Genomic DNA, 23408 nt, shown 5'->3' with positions numbered 1-23408 from the left:
GGTACCGCCCCTAACTTGCTACCGGGCTCAGAGAGACGGAAATGAGGTCACAAATAGCCCCACCCCTCCACACAAAGGCGTTACTAAGCAATAGTTTCCCATAGCAACTGAAGAGACAACAGTAGGCAAATCCCTAGAAGCAGCAGCAGCATCTTCTCTGAGCCGAAACCAAGCGGGTGAGGGAAGGAGGGAGCCACGGGGACGGGTTGCGGGGAAGCGGGGGTGATGTGGATAGGAGGGGAATGAGCGGGAGAGGGGGAATAGTGTGCTGGAGAGGAGGAGGAATGAAGAGATGGTGTGGGAGAGGGTCGTAGCAGAGAAAGGAGGGAGCAGAGGAAGAGAGAAGGGCTGGAAAGAATGAGAGTGGTGGAAAAGGAGGGAGTAGTGTGGGGGATGAAAAAGACAGAGGGAGAAAGGAAGGCAGATAAAGAGGAACTGAGATTCCTCAACAGTTCATACAGTGTAAATGTATTATCCCCAGGGGCCCCATCAGGCCAAGGATGACAGCGCTGTGTGCCCAAGAGAGCATATATAATCTCCTACCCCGGGTGGAGGAGAAGCCTATCAAACTACCAAGGTACGTGGGTAAGAAAAAATCAGTTTGTTCTGTGACTTTGTCTAATACACTCCAGTTTTTATCAGCTCACATGGGGAATATTAGCTCACATGGGGAACTGATATGGCGAAGCTGTAAATATATATCCAGATAACACACTTGCTATGCCTTGTTACTAACCATTATTATATAAAAACAAACCAAATTTAATACAACCTTTTGTGCACTCCTTTTATAAAATAAATGGAAGTGTTAATGAGTTACCAGGACAAACATGTCCATTCTTTGCCCAACTAAGGGGTCCACATTGCTAATTTGTCAGATTCCTGGGTTCTACACCATTAATATATGAAAAATGGAGCATGTTGCAGGCCCCTTCATTTTTCATTATTTATTATTTAATGTGTACCAACAATGCTCTTGGCATTATACAAAATAGAGAGGAAGGTGTTTCCTGCCCTGAGGAGCTTTTAATTTACATTGTGTTGCATCACTACCCTCAATAGCCCATTGTCTGCATCCTCCATAACTGAAAAATCATTTCCTTCACTTTGTCTTGTAAGTTACACAAAACATTTAGCACACTAAAAGGGACTTGTCTAATTCACATTTGGGAAGAAAGAGAGGGAAATCCAATGACATGGTATAAGAATAGTCAAGGAGAGAAGCTATCCTAAGACCCTTCTCCTCCTTCATGTCAAAAGATCTGCATTTCTTTTTTGTTCTCCAGTTTTTAAATTGTATGAGAAGGAAGCTCTATCTCCTACCCAAAGGTCAGAGACCATAACCTCAATGTCTGGACATCAGTAGCTTAGCTTGCATGATTGAAGAAGGAAAGCAGATTCTTAAATGAAAAACCCAACAATTCTGAAAAATCCTGTCATCAACTTAGAGAAATGCTAGGCATTTCTTATTTATGTGATCAAAAACATAGGGGACCACTACAGGAAGGAAGTGGAAATTCACCTTAATTCTAACACCACTGTCTCTGGTTTTACAAGCTCTGAGCCATGGCAGTTGCAACCTGTTCTATCCATTCACTTTTATTCATGATCTGGTTGTACCTAGAAGACAGCTGTACAGGATTCCACCGTAAGTCACACAATCAAAGTATTTTTCAGGCAAAACAAAATAGTACAGTACAGTACTATTTATTTGAAATCTCTTGAATCCCAGTCTCCCTGTTAACCTGGGTGATTCCCTGTCTTTTAGATCACCCACATCTAAAGACTGTAATAAAAATAAATGATCTGTCTGACACTTGCAACACTTTTCCTTCTGTGCACATTTTCATTAATGCTGCTACCATGACTCCCATTCAGCTGAACTTGTTTAACCAAAGTAATTCCTTCTGTTCTTTTTGGTTAACTAAGTTGTACTATATATATTGTCTTTTTTTGCCTTTACCGTACTTGAAAATGCATCACAGATTGTTGGGTAACAGCTTAGGGTTTAGCCATTTGGGAGGACTGCACAGTTCGTTCTGTGACTTTGTCTGAGACATTCCAGTTTTAATCTTAATGTTATTATTATGTATTATTATTAACAAAAAACAGTTTGTGGGTACTACAATTTGATACCACAAGAGATCCGTATCCTGAGAACAGATAGATGTGCCAATAAATCCATGAGTCTTTTTTTGTTGTTGTTATCATTCCTTTTAGGTTTTGTCACACAAGTAAGCATCCCTTTGGACAAACTAAGTTAGGGTGCCATTCTCAAGGAGAATAACCTTATTACATTATAAATATCATGTCCAGAATTATGGACATATAGTATATATTCTTTCATGCCTTAGATCTAAATCTGCACTCACTGAAGCCAATGACAAAATTGCCATTGATTTCAGTCGTTCAGGATCAGTCCTATGCCATATAAGAAGTCCAGTAACTCCTTGCTTAATGTAGTTATGTTCCTGAAAAATCCGAGTTTAAGCAAAACGATGTTAAGCAAATACAATTTTCCCATAAGAATTAATGTAAATGGGGGGTTGGGTTCCAGGGAAATTTTTTTCACCAGACAAAAAGCTATATATATATACGCAAACAGTATAAGTTTTAAACAAACAATTTAATACTGTACACAGCAATGATGATTGTGAAGCTTGGTTGAGGTGGTGAAGTTAGAGGGTGAAAGAGGGTGGGATATTTCCCAGGGAATGCCTTACTGCTAAATGATGAACTAGCATTCGGCTGAGCCCTCAAGGGTTAACACATTGTTAATGTAGCCTCACACTGTACAAGGCAGCATAAATGGAGGGAGGGGAGACAGCATGGCAGACAGAGACAGAGACACACACCCTGTGTGTGGGAGAGAGAGAGAGATGCGCATTGCCCCTTTAAGTACGCTGACCCCACTCTCTGTACACTGCCCTTTTAAGTAGATCAGCAAGTTGAGACAGCAGCTGCGGCCAGCAAGCTCTCTCCTTCTTGTGATGTCCCCAACCTGCTCTATATGGAGAAGGGGTAAGCGGGGGGCAGGAGCAGGGGGGAGGGGGACACCCTGACATTAGCTCCCCTCTTTCCCCGTTCCCCCGCACAGCAAGCAGGAGGCTCCTGGGAGCAGCTGCAAGGCAGAGGGCAGGAGCAGCACATGGCAGTGGGGGGAGGGACAGCTGAACTGCGGGCAACTGATAGCCTGCTGGGCAGCTATGCACAGGGAACTTATGGGAGCGGGGAGTTGATAGGGGGCTGCCAGTCCACCCTGGTTCCAAGCCCCCACCAGCTGGCTGCAACGGGCTGCTCTTCCTGCAAGCAGTGGACAAAGCAGGCAGCTGCCAAACAACATTATAAGGGAGCTTTGTGCAGCTTTAAAGGAGCATGTTTCCTAATTGATCAGCAACGTAACAACGAAACAACGTTAACCGGGATGACTTTAAGTGAGGAGTTACTGTGTATGATATTGAAACATAGAACTTGCTGTACTGGCTCCAACCAATGTTCCTTTTAGTCTAGACTCTGACATTAGCCAGTACCAGATCCTTCAGATGATGGTGAAAGAAACCCTGCAGCCAGGGGACAATTACAAAATAACACACCCATAGGAGAGGTTTCTACACAACCCCCATCAGTAGGTGGTTAACATATGTTCTGAAGCATGAGGCTCTGTATACCTTTATAATATAATTTTAGCTTATCTAATGTAACTATGGATGCTATCATAGTCAATATAAATGTCTTATCCATTTTTGAAAAATAGTAAGTTTTTGGCCTCAATATAAGTGATTGCAATATCATCTAAAAACATGTGTACAGTGCCTAGCACAGTGGGGTTCTGGTCTATGCCTAGGGCCCCTAGGTGCCACAGTAATACCAATAATAATAATTATTAATAATAATAACTAATAATGTCGTTCTTTGCTCTGTCCATTGGCAGAAGCTGCCTTTTTTGGAGGAATGCTATGTAAAGTATGTGTTGTATAGTGTGGCTTGCTCTCTCCCTATACTGTATATACTCAACTCTGGAAAGGTCTATGAATATAGTGTAAGTCTTCATTCAGAAACACTGTATGCATATTTTGAATGATCTTTGAACAAAGTATAATGAAGTTGATGTGCTAATCATGCTGGATTGAAGACCCACAAGAAAATGTTATTTTAAGATGCAGATGATTTTAAAAGAAGACCAAGCAATGTGTGTAATGAAAATTATGCCTTCATCTCACAAAAATGTTGCTATAATGTCTTACTTTTTGTATTCAGTACCCAAAGCATTTTTGTGGAGCCACAAAATTTATTTGAATATTAGCTATAGACAAAGAGTGCAATATATACATATAGTACTTTCTGACTTTTAACTACTTTCTGGTTATTTTTTTAACATTAAAGATATATATCGACATTTAGACCATCTGTGAAACATGAAATAGAAGAAAATAGAGCTCCATGGAAAACTATGGGACCACCAAAAATTGAAGTACCATCTCCAAAAAACTTTCTTCAGAAACATTCAAAGGAACCAAAGCTCCCACACAGTATGTTTTTGGCATAAATATGTGAAAAGTAGCATATGTTTCTTGTATTTTTAGGATTTGTATCAGTATTGAAAGTGAACCCATCAACCTGAAATCTAGTCATATTTATAAAGTTTAAAATAGTTCTATATACTATGAGTGCCCTTGTGTTCTCACCAGTATTTTCGGTTTAATTAATCATTGTTCTTTTAAAATGTTTTTCTCCCTTCTTTTGCTATGTAAAAGTCATTTACAAACAACAAAGGAAAATGACTAACCGGCTGACTGGAAAACAGTACCAATGATTATATAAAGAGCACTATCAAATGCACAAAGCAAACTGAAAATAGAAAAATAATTAATCTCTTTTGGTTACAGTAATCTGAGATATTAGTTGTAACAATAGTAGGTTAAAAAATTCTAAGAAGTGTGATTTTAAGGTTGATGTGTTTTATGTAAATATTTAATTTAGATTATACATCAGTCTTTTTATAAATTGGTCATTAATATGAATATTTAAAATCAAATAATACAAATTAGAAAGTTAAAAACAATTATTCACAAGAGCAAGGAAATTACATATTGAAGTTGTCTCAACCAAATGATTTTAAAACTTGAAGAGATCTGGGGAAAGTATGTATGATTTTCTTAGGGATACTATCACCACGGGATTTTCACTCTTTGATACTTGCCCTTGGATCTCAACCTGTAGTGTGAGACTGTCTTGGAATACGCAAAGCAGAAAAGTTTTGGAGGGTTGCATCCCACAAAGCCATCAGTAAGTGGGATATTCAACTTTGAGAGGGTTTTAGTTTTTTTGTTGTTTTTTTTGCCAGCACTCTGGCTTTGTACATGCACCCCTATCCTTGTTAAAGGGATATGGCAATTTTAGTCTCCACTCTCCTGACCAGTTGTGCCAGGGCAGTTAATCTGCAGAGACATCATTCTCAGTGCAACCAGACTGCTGTAAGTGTGTGTCATAAATAGAAAGGGAAGGGTAAACCCCTTTAAAATCCCTCCTGGCCAGAGGAAATCTCCTCTCACCTGTAAAGGGTTAAGAAGCTAAAGGTAACCTCGCTGGCACCTGACCAAAATGACCAATGAGGAGACAAGATACTTTCAAAAGCTGGTAGGAGGGAGAGAAACAAAGGGTTTGTGTGTCTGTCTACATTTTGTCTTTGCCGGGGATAGACCAGGAATGAAGCCTTAGAACTTTTAGTAAGTAATCTAGCTAGGTATGTGTTAGATTATGATTTCTTTAAATGGCTGAGAAAAGAATTGTGCTGAATAGAATAACTATTTCTGTCTGTGTATCTTTTTTGTAACTTAAGGTTTTTGCCTAGAGGGGTTCTCTATGTTTTGAATCTAATTACCCTGTAAGGTATTTACCATCCTGATTTTACAGGGGGGATTTCTTATTTCTAATTCTATTTTTATTAAAAGTCTTCTTGTAAGAAAACTGAATGCTTTTTCATTGTTCTCAGATCCAGGGGTTTGGGTCTGTGGTCACCTATGCAAATTGGTGAGGCTTTTTATCCAACATTTCCCAGGAAAGGGAGGGTGCAAGTGTTGGGAGGATTGTTCATTGTTCTTAAGATCCAAGGGTCTGGGTCTGTAGTCACCTAGGCAAATTGGTGAGGCTTTTTACCAAACCTTGTCCAGGAAGTAGGGTGCAAGGTTTTTGGGAAGTATTTTGGGGGGAAAGACGTGTCCAAACAGCTCTTCCCCAGTAACCAGTATTTGTTTGGTGGTGGTAGCGGCCAATCCAAGGACAAAAGGGTGGAATATTTTGTACCTTGGGGACATTTTGACCTAAGCTGGTAAAGATAAGCTTAGGAGGTTTTTCATGCAGGTCCCCACATCTGTACCCTAGAGTTCAGAGTGGGGGAGGAACCTTGACAGTGTGTCACTGTCAGAATTTGCTGTGGCATTGTGAGGTCTCTGGATGTGTCAAGCCTTGAGAAGTTTAAAGGTTCAGTGTACAGTAAACAATTGTGTCTGTGAGCAACATGGAAGCCCAGCATCTGGACCTACCTGGAGCCTAGGAGCAACTTTGGCATTGCAAATAGCTGTGGGGCTGGAAATGCAGCTTGGGAGTTTGATGACTCAGAAGTTTGGCCCTCAAAGCCTCAGAATAGGCACTGGTGACCTCAAGGCATCTGGAAATGACTTCAATGCAGCAACCAACTGTGAAGCCTCAGAATAAAACTTGGCACAGCTTTAGTAGAGTGTGGTGTGCATCAGAGTTCAGCATATTGGAATATTGGAGCTCACTGCAACAGCACCTGACCAAGTTCAGTATATCATGCCTCAGAACTCAGGACCTTGGCATTTTGGCACAGTGATGCCTCAGGATAGGCCTTAGAACAGGTGTAGGTATACCTGTACTTCAGGGCAGGCCCTAATGCCTTTTTTAAGGAATAGCACTTCAGCATGACTGTGATCTCTTATTGTTTAAGCACTTCAGAATAGCTCCAGTGCACCTATCTTACTGAGACTTGACACTTTGATGCCCTATGAAAACATGTTGAATCATAACCTCATGCCACAAGGGGCCACAACAGTGGTTCCCTTAACCCACCCAGCAATATTGTTAATCTATCCAGCTATACTCTTAGCCCAGCAGAAGAATCTGTCCTATCTCGGGGCCTCTCCTTCTGCCCCTCCACCCCCACGAACATGATACAGTTCTGTGGAGACCTAAAATCCTATTTTCGATGTCTCCAACTCAAGGAATATTTCCAACACACCTCTGAACATCATACTAACAAAGACATTCCTACCAGCACTACAAAAAGAAGGATTCTGGGTGGACTCCTCCTGAAGGTCAAAACAACAGACTGCACTTCTACATAGAGTGCTTCCGCCGATGCGCACGGGATGAAATTGTGGAAAAGCAGCATCACTTGCCCCATTACTTCAGCCGTACAGAACACAATGCCATGCACAGCCTCAGAAACAACTCTGACATCATAATCAAAAAGGCTGACAAAGGAGGTGCTGTTGTCATCATGAATAGGTTGGAATATGAACAAGAGGCTGCTAGGCAGCTCTCCAACACCACATACTACAAGCCATTACCCTCTGATCCCACTGAGGGTTACCAAAAGAAACTACACCATCTGCTCAAGAAACTCCCTGAAAAAGCACAAGAACAAATCCGCACAGACACACCCGTAGAACTCCAAGCAGGGGTATTCTGTCTGCTACCCAATATCCATAAACCTGGAAATCCTGGACGCCCCATCATCTCAGGCACCCTGACATCAGGATTGTCTGGCTATATAGACTCCCTCCTCAGGCCCTATGCTACCAGCACTCCTAGCTGTCTTCGAGACACCACTGACTTCCTGAGGAAACTACAATCCATCGGTGATCTTCCTGAAAACACCATCCTAACGACTATGGATGTAGAAGCCCTCTACACCAACATTCCACACAAAGATGGACTACAAGCCGTCAGGAACAGTATCCCCGATAATGTCACGGCAAACCTGGTGGCTGAACTTTGTGACTTTGTCCTCACCCATAACTATTTCACATTTGGGGACAATGTATACCTTCAAATCAGCGGCACTGCTATGGGTACCCGCATGGCCCCACAGTATGCCAACATTTTTATGGCTGACTTAGAACAACGCTTCCTCAGCTCTCGTCCCCTAATGCCCCTACTCTGCTTTCGCTACATTGATGACATCTTTATCATCTGGACCCATGGAAAAGAAGCCCTTAAGGAATTCCACCATGATTTCAACAATTTCCATCCCACCATCAACCTCAGCCTGGTCCAGTCCACACAAGAGATCCACTTCCTGGACACTACGGTGCTAATAAGCGATGGTCACATAAACACCACCCTATACCGGAAACCTGCTGACCACTATGCCAACCTATATGCCTCCAGCTTTCATCCAGACCACACCACACGATCTATTGTCTACAGCCAAGCTCTATGATACAACTGCATTTTCTCCAACCCCTCAGACAGAGACGAACACCTACAAGATCTCTATCAAGCATTCTTACAACTACAATACCCACCCGCTGAAGTGAAGAAACAGATTGACAGAGCCAGAAGAGTACCCAGAAGTCACCTACTACAGGACAGGCCCAACAAGAAAATAACAGAACGCCACTAGCCATCACCTTTAGCCCCCAACTAAAACCTCTCCAACGCATCATCAAGGATCTACAACCTATCCTGAAGGACGACCCATCGCTCTCACAGATCTTGGGAGACGGGACAGTCCTTGCTTACAGACAACCCCCCAACCTGAAGCAAATACTCGCCAGCAACCGCACACCACACACCAGAACCACTAACCCAGGAACCTATCCTTGCAACAAAGCCCATTGCCACTGTGTGCACATATCTATTCAGGGGACACCATCATAGGGCCTAATCACATCAACCACACTATCAGATGCTCATTCACCTGCACATCTACCAATGTGATATGTGCCAGCAATGCCCCTCTGCCATGTACATTGGCCAAACCGGACAGTCTCTACATAAAAGAATAAATGGACACAAATCAGACGTCAAGAATTATAACATTCAAAAACCAGTCGGAGAACACTTCAATCTCTCTGGTCACTCGATTACAGACCTAAAAGTGGCAATTCTTCAACAAAAAAACTTCAAAAACAAACTGCTGAAGTGGAATTAATTTGCAAACTGGACACCATTCCATTCGGCTTTAATAAAGACTGGGAGTAGATGTGTCATTACACAAAGTAAAACTATTTCCCCATGTTTATTTTCTCCCCCTACTGTTCCTCACACATTCTTGTCAACTGCTGGAAATGGCCCACCTTGTTTATCACTACAAAAGGTTTTTTTCCTCTTCTGCTGGTAATAGCTCACCTTACCTGATCACTGTCATTACAGTGTGTATGGTAACACCCATTGTTTCATGTTCTCTGTGTATATAAAATCTCCCCACTGTATTTTCCACTGCATGCATCTGATGAAGTGAGCTGTAGCTCATGAAAGCTTATGCTTAAATAAATGTGTTAGTCTCTAAGGTGCCACAAGTTCTCCTTTTCTTTTAACCTCAGAACAGTCACTGTCCCCCTATTTGAGTTTGGTGCTTCAGGGCTCCATAGGGGTCCAAATGCTTTGGTATCTCTTTGGGGTGTCTGTGTATCAGTGCTCCTGAATAACCACAACACAACAAAACCCCCACTGAGGCTCAGTATTTGTCAAGAACTCATCTGGCTCTGGGTGCGGTTGCCAATGAGCTTCACTGGGTCCAATAAACCCTCACCAAGTGACTGTTCCCTGATTGGACAGAAGAGTCAACAGCTCACCATTTAAGCCTTAGTAGCAATAACAGCGCTGAGGCTGTTTAGCATGTTTCACATCTGCATCTGTGCCAGACCTGCTTCCTTTACCAGCCCTTGCTCCTGCTCCAGCCCTGGTCCCTACCTTCCTCAGAACTCCTGACTCTTGGCTTTGACGAATGGCTCATCTCCTGCCCTCTGATTTTGCTCCGATCAGTAGGCTAGACTCCTGTTCCAACCACTAGGTCCAATCGCCTACGCCCTGGGTATGACAGTATTTCAGTGCTGCAGTGAAGGATTCCCTGGGATTGATATGTCATGGCCTCAGAATTTCTCAGCATCTTTGTTAGGCACCAGTGCATTTATACCTTAGGGTGTGTCTGCAAGCTGAGGGTATGATTCCCAGATCAAGGAGATATACTTGTGCTAGCTTTCATTGAGCTAATGTGCTAAAAATAGAGTGAAGCCCCAGGAGCATGAGCAGCAGGAGGACTTTCTGCCCCAAGTACATACCTAAGATCTCTGACCGGCTTGCACTCAGGGAAGATAGCCCCTCCCGCCACTTGCGCTGCCGCAGCAAAAACATTCTAGTTTTAGCACGGCAACTCAATGAGAGCTAGTGCAAGTACGTCTCCTAGAGCTGGTGTTCACCCCGAGCTCAAATTGTAGATATAGCCTTTTAAAGATTATGGTGCTTAGGCACCTCCTTTGAGGTATGGCACTTTGGTTCCATCCTAAGGCAGCAGTGGTTCAGTTGTCTGCATTGGATCACAGCACTTTGGCCATTAGCTCTGTCACTTCTGTTATTGTCTGGTGTATCAGTGCCTCCTTTGGAGTCCTGGTTCACTACTTTTAATGAAAAAGTGGGCAGTGGGAGATAGGGCTTTCTACAGACACAAGCAGTTAAGCCCTTCATTTGGCTGCAGGTGCAATGAGATATTGTCCTTCTTAATAGAGCATGGTCACTTAGTACTTCCTTGTGGACAGTTGGGTCCATAATTGCCTCCATCTATACTTCTGGGCTTGCACTGATTTTGACTATTTGTGCCAAACTCAGTTCCTGGCTGAAGAACTAGAGGACTCCAGGAACAGCAACTCCATGTCATTGTTCTGAAGATGAGGGTGCATGCACTAGGAGTCTTCAGAGACGTGGTGTCCCAAAAGGTCCTGATTTAAATGGAAAGTCAGATCACCATATGTGTATAAACAAACAGGGAAGCAATGATTCATGCCTTCTCTGTCGGCCTTCTACACATGTAGGAATGGGCTCTGTCCCATATTAAATTCTTGGCTGCTACTTACCTGCTGGGGAAGGAGAATATTATTGTAGACAGACTTAAGTCAAACCATAATAGATCCTCCTGAGTGATTGCTGGAGCAGGGAATTTTCTCTGGTGGAAATACTAGAGGTGGATTTTTTCATCACTTATCAGAACAGTAAACTATTGATTTTCTGCTAATGGCAAGGTTAAAAGAGCACACAAACAACCCATTGTTTCTCTGTCCTTTGGAGAGAGAGGCTCATACATGCCTGTTCATCAGCATGTCTGGTAAAAATAGTCCTAACTTAGCTCTGCAGAGACAGGCATAATCCCATACTATTCTAGACCAGTATGATTTTGGACCCTTCTATTTGTGTCAATTAGTCGTTTCAGACCAGGGGTCTGGGTTGGGCCTGGGATGTTGGCAACATCCCAGCCCAGGAACAGTGTCCTAATAGGGTAGAGTTCTGGAAACATTTTTTTTTTTCTGAATAGGTGTCTCAAATTTGGGTTTATTGGTAGGAGTCTTCCATAAGCATTTATAAGAAAGGTTTGGTGCCACACAAGCCCCTTGATCACCTTCTTCTTTTGTCTGATTCTGGTCTTCAGACAAACTAAATCCTTCATTCATAGGAAACCTACTTCACCCCATCTTATTCTAGAAGAAAGGTAAACCATTGTTTCCAGAGTATGTGGTTAATATGGGGTTTCACACGCTGAGAAACCTCCCAATAATAACTCCTTATCCTGTGGACTTTCAAGATATTCATAGTTCCAGGGTACTTAGCCTCATTTATGAAAATTGGCTATGGCTTTCATTTGTGCAGTGAGAGGAAGATAGTCCTCTGGTTAAGGCCTGGACTGGGACACAGGAGATCTGGATTCAGTTTCTGGTTCTGCCACAGACTTTCAGTGTGACTTTGGGCATGTCACTTAAGGCTTGATTTTCAGAGGTGTTGGAAGACCTCCTGCTGCCACTGACTTCAGTACAAGTTGTAGATCGGGGTGGGCAAACTATGGCCCACGGGCCACATCTTGCCCTTCTGACATTTTAATCCAGCCCTCGAGCTGCTGCCTGGAGAGTGGGGTTGGGGGCTTGCTCCACACGGCTCCTGGAAGCAGTGGCACGTCCCCCCTCTGGTTCCTACACGTAGGAGCAGCCAGGAGGCTCTGCACACTGCCCCTTCCCCAAGCGCTGCCCCTGCAGCTCCCATTGGTCAGCAAATGGGGTCAATGGAAGCTTCAGGGGTGGCGCCTGAAGACGGGGCAGCATGCAGAGCCGCCTGGCTGTGCCTCCATGTAGGAGCCAGAGGGGGGACATGCTGCTGCTTCCCGGAGCTGCTTGAGGTAAGTGCCGCTCGGAGCCTGCACCCCAACCCCCTCCTGCGCCCCAACCCCTTCCCCAGCCCTGAGCCCCCTCCCTCCACCTGAACCCCTCAGTCCCACCCTCCTGCACCCCAGAGCCCACACCCCTAGCCAGAGCCCTCACCCCCACACCCGCACCCCTCCTCCAGCCCAGAGCTCCCTCCCGCAACCTGAACTCCTCATTTCTGGCCCCACTCCAGAACACACACCCCCAGCCAGAGTCCTCACCCCCACCCCAACCCCCAATTTTGTGAGCATTCATGGCCCACCTTACAATTTCCATACCCAGATGTGACCCTTAAGCCAAAAGGTTTGCCCACCCCTGTTGTAGATACTCAGCACAGGCATGTTATGAGAATAAATTAATTATTAGGAATCACTTGGCTGCTATAGCAGTAGGGAGCATAGAAAGTACCTTGTAATGGGGTCTACAAACCCCATACTGAACAAAGGCAAAAGCAGGGGGAGGGGAGCCTCTCCTGCCTACAGGCAAGCAGCATCACCACACCTCCATGCAGCTGCCACAACTGACAATCCTGGAGGTAGGCACTCAGCTGCAACCAATAATAGAAACAAGGCCTGCTGTAAAAGGAGAGAGCTCAAAGAAGGAAAGGAGTTAGAAAGGCCTGGAACAATAAAGGGGTCACACCCCTCTACCATGCTGCCTCCAAAAATGCAGCCCATAGGGACTGAAGCAGACCACTAGGCCGAATTAGAGGCCAGAAGCCAAAAAGTGTCCTGAGTGGGGGCTAACCAAAGAAAGCCGGTCAGGGAGCAACAGAGACCCCCTGAAAGACTACAGCAAGGTCTAGTGACATATCTCAACAGATAAAAGAAGGTGAAACAGCCAGTAGAGTTTGAATGTGTCTAAATTTTCAGTGTTTAATAAGTGCCAAAGCTTCACCAGGCCTGGGTGCTGGTCTTGGTGAGATGCTTCTTCCAAAGTTTGACATCAACACATCCTTGGGGTTCTGTGTAGAGCAGATTTGAGACAGTTGAAGACCATCCAAACTCTTGTTTTTTCCTAACAGTTTCTTGGGTATTGTTATTAAAAGAGAACATGACTAAGGATTGCCTATTACTAGGGCCCTGCCAAATTAATGGCTGTGAAAAATGCTTCATGGACCATGAAATCTGGTGTATTGTGTACTTTTACCTTTATACTATACAGATTTCAGGGGTGAAAACAGCATTTCTCAAACAGGAGGTCCTGATCCAGAAGGGAGTTATGGGGGTTTGCAAGATTGTTGTAGCGGGGTCATGGTATTGCCACCTTTACTTCTGCACTGCCTTCAGAGCTAGGTGGCTGGAGAGTGGCAGCTGTTGGCTAGGCACCCAGCTCTGAAGGCAACACGGAAGTAAGATTGGCAATACCAGACCACGCCATCCTTACTTCGGTGCTGCTGCCTCCAGAGCTGGGCAGCTGGGGAGTGGTAGCTGCTGGCTCAGGGCCCAACTCTGAAGGCAGCAGTGCAGAAATCAGGGTAGCAATACCGTACCATGCCATCCTTACTTCTGCGCTGCTCTTGTCAGTGGTGTTCAGAGCTGGGCTCCTGGCTAGCAGTTGCCGCTCTCCAGCTGCCCAGCTCCGAAGGCAGCAGCAGCACAGGAGTAAGGGTGGCAATACCAAGATAACCTTGCAACCCCTGCCCAACGCCCTTTTTGGTCAAAACCCTTATAGTTACAACACCATGAAATTTTGGGTTTAAATATGTGAAATCATGAAATTTATACTTTTTTAAATCCTATGACCATGAAATTGACCAGAATGGACCATGAATTTGGTAGGGCCCTAATTATTACCATCTCTTATTAATATGATCTGGATAGCTGGTACTTAGAAGGTCACGTCCTGTCTTACACTATCAGAAGTAGAGCAAACAGCTTTCGCTATGAACCTCAGGGATGCAGGTAGACAAATGCAGGTAGCTACATGACCCTCCTGGCTTGCGTTTATGTAGCTTATGTTTCTTGTATCCTTCTGCTACCAGTAAATCCTTCATTGGCTTCCTCAGCCTATACCTCTGAAGTAAAGAGGTGTGAAGTCTCCCACTGTTTAGAATTTTTGTTTCTTTTGTGCTACCCCTTGTTTAGGTTGGCAAATTTTCTTTTTATTGGATTCAGTCTGGAAGATCTTTGGTTTTTTGGCTGATGGTCTTTGGAGGTTCCTGATCCTTCCTTTCCCTTATTTAAAAAAAGGAAAGAATGGAAAGAAACCTTACTAGTTGTTTATATAACATGGATTGATATTTTCATCACTGCCGGATGCAGTGTGTGAACTTTTCAGTAGAAAGGACAGTCCCTCAAGCTATGTGCACTATGAGAGTGAGAATCCTGGATGATGGTATCTTTAAAGAAGGAGAAATCACTTACATTGTAATTATGCTTCTTTACTGATATAATCTCCCAGGATTTTTACTCACTCTTCCACCTCCTAACAGTGTTTGGGGTTTTCAGTTCTGAGGGATTTTGCCTGTATGGATGTACTTAGTGGAATGTTTCACCTTTTTGCTCCAAAAAGGAATGACAGTTGAGTGCTCCACTGTGTTCTACCACTCGTGCTGCTGGAGAAGAATGTTATACCTGTTAGCATTGGTGAATGGGTATGGTAAGGGTGCAACCCTCAAAAACTCCTTAGTTTTGAGAGTTCCCAGTCAGTCTCTGTCTAAATGTATGAGACCCAAGAGTGAGAATCCTGTGTAATGACCAATTCAAAGAAGCAGAATTACAAAGAAGGTATGTACTATATGTGCTGTAGTGCCTAAATGTAATATGTCAAGAATTGAAGGTATTACAAATAAAACAGCTACTCTCTTGAATGACAGTACCTCCCAAAAGTTTTACAAAAGCTACTTTTACTGTTAGCCTTTTACCACATAATCCATTGTACAGAAACATACTTCTATTAGTTCTCAAACTCTGGTCTGTGGCCTACTAGTGCCCCACTGAACACTTACTGGTGGCTCACAGAGAGCTGGTTGGTTAGTTGGTACTGCCTCTTCTCCTTGCTTCCAGCTGCCTCTGCAGTTGTAAAAGCAGCTGAAAACAAAGAGGATGAGCCATCACTACAGCTTTCACTAGTGGGCTGCTGTCACACAGGAGGAGGAGAGGAGAGCTACCTTCAGTGACTGAAGCTCCCAGTAGGACTAGAACTGCCAGCGGTCTTTCTGTGAGAGAGGGAATGAGACAACTTGACAGCATGTTCAAGGGAGAAGGAAGCCAAAAGCATGAGCAGAATGCGTAGGGAGAGAGGAGGATCGGGCAAGCATTTGCATGGGTTTAGGAACAGGTAGAGGAACAGAGCGGATAGGAAGGTAGATTAAATGAAGAGCAAAATGAGACTATTTGGGTAACTTATTTTTTAAAAAGACAAAACGTATTAATGAGAGCTAAAATATGTAAATATAAACATTTAATTTTTCTCTTCCATGTAAAGTAATGCACATGTTTAATTTTATAAAATATTATACATATTTTAAAAATATTTCTTTGAGGACGGTAAAACATAAGTTAAGTAGTATAATTCTCCTACAGCTAGCAGAAAAAATATGGATCGAGTCTTACACAATAGTACTTTTAAATGGATTTTACAGTTTAAAACCTGATCAGAAGCTATGTAGATTTTCTGTAGGTTTTTGGTCCAACAAACTTTAAGTAGCTTTTCATTACAGTAGTTCCCCAAGCCATTCTTATATTGTTAACCAAATTGATTTTCATTTAAGAATAACTCTGTACATGTTTTCTTTCAGTTTTAGTTGTTTCTCCCACTTGAGATGCTGGAGAATGCTGACATTGGAAAATTACTTACTGCTTTATACTAGCTACAAGGATGTTCATATGCTTAATTCCACAGGAAAAAGAGATGAAGGAAGAAAGAGGTTACTAACAATACCATCAGTGCCACACGTGACAGATCACCCACTTATGGGAATTCAAAGTAAAAAGAATTTCATAAATACAAATGCAGCAAATGTTATCATGGGAGTGGCTAAGAAGCCTCAACCTATTTGTGTTGACACGAGACAAGGAAACAAATATCTCCTTGAAACTTCAGGACTTGTCCCAAAATACATTAATAAAAAGGTATGTTTTGTTAAATTATTGGAGGAGTTATATTTGGGTTGCCTAACACTTTTCATTTTAAAAGATGCATCTGACTTTTTCTGAGAATTTCTAATAGTCCATTGTTTGCAGCAGACATTTGAAATTCATCAGGGAGAAAGCCCTAGGACGAGAGAAGTGCCTTTTCTTTTTACCATGAAATGTTGTTCAGGTTTCGATCAGATATAAGCTTTTGAGTAGTCTCCTTCTCCTTTTCTTGTATTGTCAACAAACTTTTGGCAGTATGCCAAAATAATAACCAACTATGAACATTCTAAAGAGTTAAGTGAAATTGACATGATGCATGTCATCTTCACCACTGTAATCCCTGAATGGCAGTCCTTAAAGAGACTAGACCGGGCAGCAGTGAAACTCAGAAGAAACATATAAGAAGATGCCATGACTTCCAGGGTTTGTGGCTCCAGGGCAGCCCCACCATACAGACTGTCCCAGAGCTGTGGGCTCCAGAGCTTCCAAACTCCTGGGCTAGCTGGCCCTCCAGGCTGCCCAACTTCCAGAGCCACTGGAGCCAGCTGGCCCAAGAGTCCAGTTCAGGACCAGAGAATCTAGAAGCCCTGAAAACCCCAGCTCAAGTTGGGGCTCTCAGGGCTTCTAGGCTCCCTTGCTGCAGTGCCAGGTGCCTCAACCCTGACAGTCAGGGATTGAGCTGGGGATATCAAGGCTTCCAGAGCTGCCAGGATCCTTACTTGAAGCCTGAGTAGCAATGACTGAGCTGGGACCTGGGGCTCACAGGAATTCCAGGATCCGTGCTGCAGGTTTCCATGTGTTTTTGTGAAACATTTTGGGATCCATAGATTGGCATTTTCAAGCTAAACTTTTTTGTTAGGAAACTTCCAACAAACTCTAGTCACAAGCTCCCTAAGGGAAGAATTGCAGAGGCTGAACTCACTCAGGCCTGCTGAGTAATTGTGGGAGATACACAAGGAGCTGTAACCCCAGGATCCTGGTCTAAGAGTGGGAGAATTGTGGGGCTCCACCCCAGGACAAAAAGAGGGTACAGAGTTGCAGTTAGTTCTCTACTGTGATACATCAGTTCTGGCATTTTCTAACTGTTGAGTGCATGACCCTGAAAGCTGCATAACATTCTTTTAACGTAGGTTTTTTTTGGAGGGAGTTGTATGTAATATTATTAATGACAGGGTTGAGATTTTAAATTATTTGAAGTAGAATGGGCATTGCTGTACATACTACCAAGAGCCATATTTTTACAAGGACTATCACCTAACAGCTGACAACATATCTTCCAATATGGGCCAAATTCAAAAATAATACAATGAAAACTCCATTTCTAGTGAAGCAGAAATGAAAATCCTAAACTTTTTCAGTGTATTGTAGTGCATATTGAAACTCCATTTACAAGGCCATATCCTTGTGCAGCCTCCATTGGGCTCCAAAGCAGCTAAAAAAAATATTAGTCCTGATTCTCCAGAATTTTGCACCTTGACTAGTCGTTTACAACTGTGTAGTGAGGGTATAAAGTGCTATCAAATCAGAAAGGCAAGACTGCAGAGGAGTAAATGGCTGGCTATTCAAAGTGCAAGTCAGTGAAAAATCAGGCCCTACATGATGACTGTGCAGGAGGAAAAGACAAGCATCAGACACTACACAGAGGGACTGTGATGGGGTGTATAAACCCCTCACTAACCGGAAAGGGGTCTAGGAGAATCTGTGTACTAAGGTTGCTCTGACCCTCCAGCCCTGCCAATCATGAATGGTAGGGAGAAGGGCTTTAAAAGGAGGAAGCTGCAGTCCGCAAGGGAGAAAGCCCCAAGAAGGGAAAGTAGAGTGGCTCCTGAAACAGGAAGAGGAGCCCTTATGCTCAGAGCCCTGCGCAGATACAAAAATGTGGATCCACATCCACCAGAATCGACCCGCGATCCGCTATCCGTCTTTTATGTGTATCTGCACCTGCAACAGCAACCCGTGTCACAAGGGCTAGTGGGGTGGGGGCAGGGAGCAGAGATGAGTGAGTGGAGGGGTGGGGTCTTGCAGGGAAGAGGGGGCGCGAGGGCAGGGACCGGGGGTAAGGTGCTGCGCAAGGGTGGCGTCTCGATGACAAGGGGCAGTGTGGGGGCAGGGGCTGGGGGGAAGGGGCGTCACATCGCATGTTGATCCTGGGGGCTCGCGAATAACGGCACATGCCACGGCAGCACCAATGCGTGTTGCATCACAGCGGGGTAGAGGGGTGGGGTGCCAGACCCCCGCCTGCTCCAATCCCTGCAGCTGTGGGCAGGCCCTGCTGCCCAGGAGCTGGCAGGCTGGGAGCACAGCCAGTGCTTCCTAGGCGGGCCAGGCCATGGTGGGGACATTGGTGCTGCCCCAGGGGCCTGAGCTGCTGAACAGGAAGCAGCGCAGCGAGTGGCTGCTGGAGAGCCCTGACTCCGGCCTGCCGCCCAGTCACTGGCTGCTGGCCACCAGCTCCGAGTGTGCTACGCCCCCCAGGCTGCCCGAACCAGGCACCACGGGCCAGGCACTGCCGGTGAGTAGAGTCCCGCACAGTTGGATCTGCATCCAATCCACTGTCCACAAAAATGGTCCACATCCGCGGATGCAGATATGAAGCGGATATCCATGGATTTGCAGGGGGGTGGTTCCTGGCCTGCACCGCTTCCTGCAGCTCCCATTGGCCGGGAAAGGCAAACTGCTACCGCTGGGAGCTGTGGGGGACCATGCCTGCGGATGGTCAACATAAACAAAATGTCTTGTGGCCCGCCAGTGGATTACCCTGATGGGCCGCGTGCTGAAGGTTACTGACCGCTGTCCTATCCAGTCATGCTAGGCAGAGACTAGGAACACTTCAGCGAGATCTTGCCAGAACAGGCAAAACCCAAGCCTTGTAATCTAGGACATGCCCCTACAAAAGTAGAGTGGGTTAGGGTAATTGAACTTGAAGACCCTGATGAAGGACCTTCAGACTGGGGGTCTTGCCCCTCACCCAAGGATGAGACATACAGTGCCTGGGCCAATATCCTTGCCCGAGACACCAGTTTTGTGAGGGAAGAGCAGGTAGATCCCACCCTTTAGTGGATATGCAACAAATTAGCTACAGTCAATGTGGAGGTAGTAGACCCCAGAAGGAGAGACAGTGGCCCCACTTCAAGCTATGAGGGGAATGGCTCTATCACAAAAAGCAAAACAGGGTCCAGCTGCTAGTCCCTAACATTTATCAGAGGGAGGTACTAGGGTTGGCCCATGAGGTCCCCTGTGCAGGACATTTCAGGAGGGAGAAAACCTTTGACTGCTTCACAGGATACTTTTGCTGGCGCAGAGCATTTCAAGATGTGCAGACTATTGTGCTTCTTGTCCGAATTGCCAGCTGTCCAGGGTTAAGGTGGTCATCCCTCATTCCACTGCTCCTAATGGAAACCCCTTTTGATAGAATATGATTGGATCTAGTTGGCCCCTTAAAAAATAGTTCAGTGGGCCATCAATATATTTTAGTGGTAATTGGTGTATGCAACACATTACCTGGAAGCCATTCCCCTGTGATCGAATAACATGAGCACAATAGTCAGTGAGCTGATGAAGGTGTTTGCCAGGGTAGGCCTGTTGTGGGAAATCTTGACAGATCAAGGGCCCAACCTTACATCCCAGTTGATGCGAGAGCTGTGTAAGCTTTTGAAGATAGAGAAATTGAAAATATCAGTCTTCCATCCCTAAATAGACCACTTGGTGGAATGTTTCATCAAAACCTTCAAAAAGATGTTGAGGAAGTTTGTCACCACTAACCCCAAATGATGGGACGAACTATTGCCTCCACTACTGTTTGCCATCTCAGAAGTACCCTGCTCTCTATGGACTTTTCCCCTTTCAAGATACTGTATGGTTGGCAATGCAGAAGCATCCTCAGTTTGTTATAGGAGTCGTGGGAAAACCGAGAACCAGAGGCAGAAAACTTGGTGCAATATGTCCTCCAGCTGCGTGAGCTCATTAAAAGGTTGAGGACCTTCACTTGCGAAAACCTACAGAAGGCCCAACAATGTGAGGAGGCAGCCTACAACCAAGGAGCGGGACTACACATGTTCAAGTCAGGCAACTGAGTAGTCCTACTGAGTCCAAGTTATTAGCCCAATGGCAAGGGCCTTTCAAGGTACTGCATCACGTAGGCCCCTAGATTATGCGATACAGCATCCGGGGAAAAGGATAGAAACTCAATCTATCATGTCAATTTACTGAAGGCCTGGCATGATCTATCATGTCAATTTACTGAAGGCCTGGCATGATAGGGAGGCCCTTTTAATCCCTCCCCTTACCACAGACCCTGAGCTGGGTACCAAGATCCCGACAATGGAAAGGATCAGTTCTGTCAAGAAGGGGGAGACCCTAAGGGCATATCAAAAGACTCATCTGGACCTGTTAATACAAGCATTCCCCCAAGCATTTTCAGTCCTTCCAGGACATACCATCACATTCAGCTGGAACCTGAATGGATGGTAAGAGAGACTGTTTGACCTTTACTCAGGAGGATGTGGGAAACCATCAAGGCTGAACTCCAAACTATGCTGGACTTGGGCATGGTGGAGGAGTCACACAGTGAATAGTGAAGCCCCGTAGTTGTCATCCCAAAACCCAGTGGTATGATGAGATTTTGCATTGATTTCCATAAAGTCAGTGCAGTTTTCAAGTTTGATGTATGCCCCATGCAGAGGCACCAACTTTGTGATTTGCCAGGGGGGTACTCGACACCTGCCCCAGCCCTGCCCCCACTCCGCTCCATCTCCCAAGCCCCCACCCCACCTCTTCCCACTCTTGCCCCACCTCATACTGCCCTGTTCCACCCCCTCCCCTGAGCATGCCCAGCCCCCGCTCCTCCCCTCCCCTCCAGCACCTCCTGCATGCCGCTGAACAGCTGCTCGTGGCAGTTGGGAGGCGCTGGGAAAGAGGGAGAGAAGCTGATCCATGGGACTGCCAGTGGGTGCTGAGCACCTGCTATTTTTTGGAGCACCCACAGAGTTGGCACCTATCGCCCCATGCCTAGGATAGATACGCTACTGGAACATTTTGGGGCAGCAAGGTACAGATATGCAATTAATCTTACAAAAAGGTATGGGGTAGATTCCATGGACTCTGGAGTCCAGAGAGAAAACTGCATTTGCCCACTAGTCAGGCTGTACCACTCTTAAACAATGCCATATGGGCTAAATGGAGCTGTGGCGACCTTTCAAAGACTAGTGAGCGAGGTCCTCCTCCTATGTGGGCGATAAGCCACTGCTTATTCAGATAAGCCACTGCTATAATTATATATAGCCAAGATTTGGACAGCCATCTTGGCTGTGTTACCGAAATATTGCAGTCAGTCGCCAGCAACAGCCTTACTGTCAACCCAGCTAAGTGCAAGATTGGGAACTCTTATGCCACCTACTTGGGAATATGGTGGAGGTGGACATATATGCCCACTTGTGGACGAGGTACAGGCTTTAGCCAACTATCTGAGGCCCATGACCAAGAAGCAAGTTAGACAATTTCTGGGTTTGCCTGGATGTTACAGGCACTTCATGCCAAACTTTGCAACCACCCAGCCTCCCTCACAGACCTGATGAGGGATGGGAAACCACAGAAGATGCAGTGGTTTGATGCTTGCAGTAAGGCCTTTAGAACATTACAAGAGAGCTTATGATGCAAACAGATGCTCTTCAACCCACAGTTTTCAAACTAATTAGATGGACACAATTAATGTGGGGCTTGGGGCAGTACTCACAGGACATCGGCGGAGAGGAACACCCCATACTGTACCTGAGTCAAAAATTATTTCAAAAATTATTTATGAAAAGGCATACTCGGTAATCAAAAAGGAAACTGTGGGTATCAAGTGGGCCATGGATACTTTACGTTATTACTTATTGGGGACCTCCTTTTTGCTGATTATGGACTGATGACTGCACATAAGGAAAGACACACGAGGATCATGCATTGGTACCTAGTTCTACAACTGTACAGATGTCCCACAGAGCAGGCAAGGCTCATACAAACACGGATTTCTTTTCTCAAGGCACAGACACTACAACTGACAAGGACAGCATGCTCAATGCACAACATGAATCCCGGGTGTCATTTCTGAGTGGGAGGGTATGTGAAGGCATGTATAAACCCTGCACTGACAGGAAAGGGGCTTGGGCTGCTCTGTGTGCTAAGGTAGCCCCGCCCCTCTGGCCCTGCCAGTCATGCATGTTAGGGAGGAAGGCTGTAAAATGAGGAAGCTGCAGTATGCAAGGGGGGAAGCCCTGAGAAGGGAGCGACTGGAGTGGTTTCTGAAATAGCACAGGGAACCCTCATGCAGAAACACTCCCAGTGAACCCCAGGGGCAAGCCCTATAGAGAGAAATTGACTTGGCTACTCAGCCATAAGAACATCTGACAAAGCTGCTGCCCGGGCACCCCTGAAGTAAGGTGGTGCCACAGACACTTTTGCTTTTTATTGACGCCAGGAGGAGCTTGTTTTGTGTTGAATCTGAACTTTTGCTTTTCCCCCACCTGTAAACAAAGTAAGCAAGCCCACAAGGGCAGGGCCCGCTGCCAGGGACTAAGAGTCTGTGGCCTGTACTGGGCCAATCCCGTGGTGGGAACTGGACCTGCTGAGCGGCCCTAGCCTCACTAGGGAGGTGCCCCAGAGAGATACTTTTTACAAGGACTCTGCACAACTATGGATGTCTTAGAACATTGGCTCTCAACCTTTTCAGACTACTGTATCCCCTTCAGGAGTCTGATTTGTCTTGTGTATCCCAAGTTTCATATCACTTAAAAACTACTTGCTTACAAAATCAGACATAAAAATACAAGTGTCAGCACACTATTACTGAAAAATTGCTTACTTTCTCACCTTTACCATATAATTATAAAATAAATCAATTGGAATATAAATATTACAT

The 23408-nt window shown here is 45.0% G+C and overlaps 1 protein-coding gene across 3 annotated transcripts in view; it reads left to right on the top strand.

Moving 5' to 3' along the window:
• Positions 1-31: 31 nt before the first annotated feature.
• Positions 32-23408, top strand: part of ENKUR (enkurin, TRPC channel interacting protein) — a 35676-nt gene continuing 12299 nt past the window's right edge. For 2 of the 3 annotated variants that reach the window (XM_074946100.1, XM_074946099.1), the window contains exons 1-4: positions 32-176; positions 482-577; positions 4384-4529; positions 16275-16504. In XM_074946100.1, the coding sequence (XP_074802201.1) occupies positions 501-577; positions 4384-4529; positions 16275-16504 (453 nt within the window). In that variant the 5' untranslated portion in view covers positions 32-176; positions 482-500. Of the gene's footprint in view, positions 177-481; positions 578-4383; positions 4530-16170; positions 16505-23408 lie in introns of those variants that run through there. The other variant, XM_074946101.1, reaches the window with a different exon arrangement.

Source organism: Natator depressus, chromosome 2, assembly GCF_965152275.1.
Source record: "Natator depressus isolate rNatDep1 chromosome 2, rNatDep2.hap1, whole genome shotgun sequence".
Lineage (NCBI taxonomy): Eukaryota > Metazoa > Chordata > Testudines > Cheloniidae > Natator > Natator depressus.
Note: the sequence above shows the minus strand (reverse complement) of the source record. Positions and strands in the feature narration are given on the sequence as shown.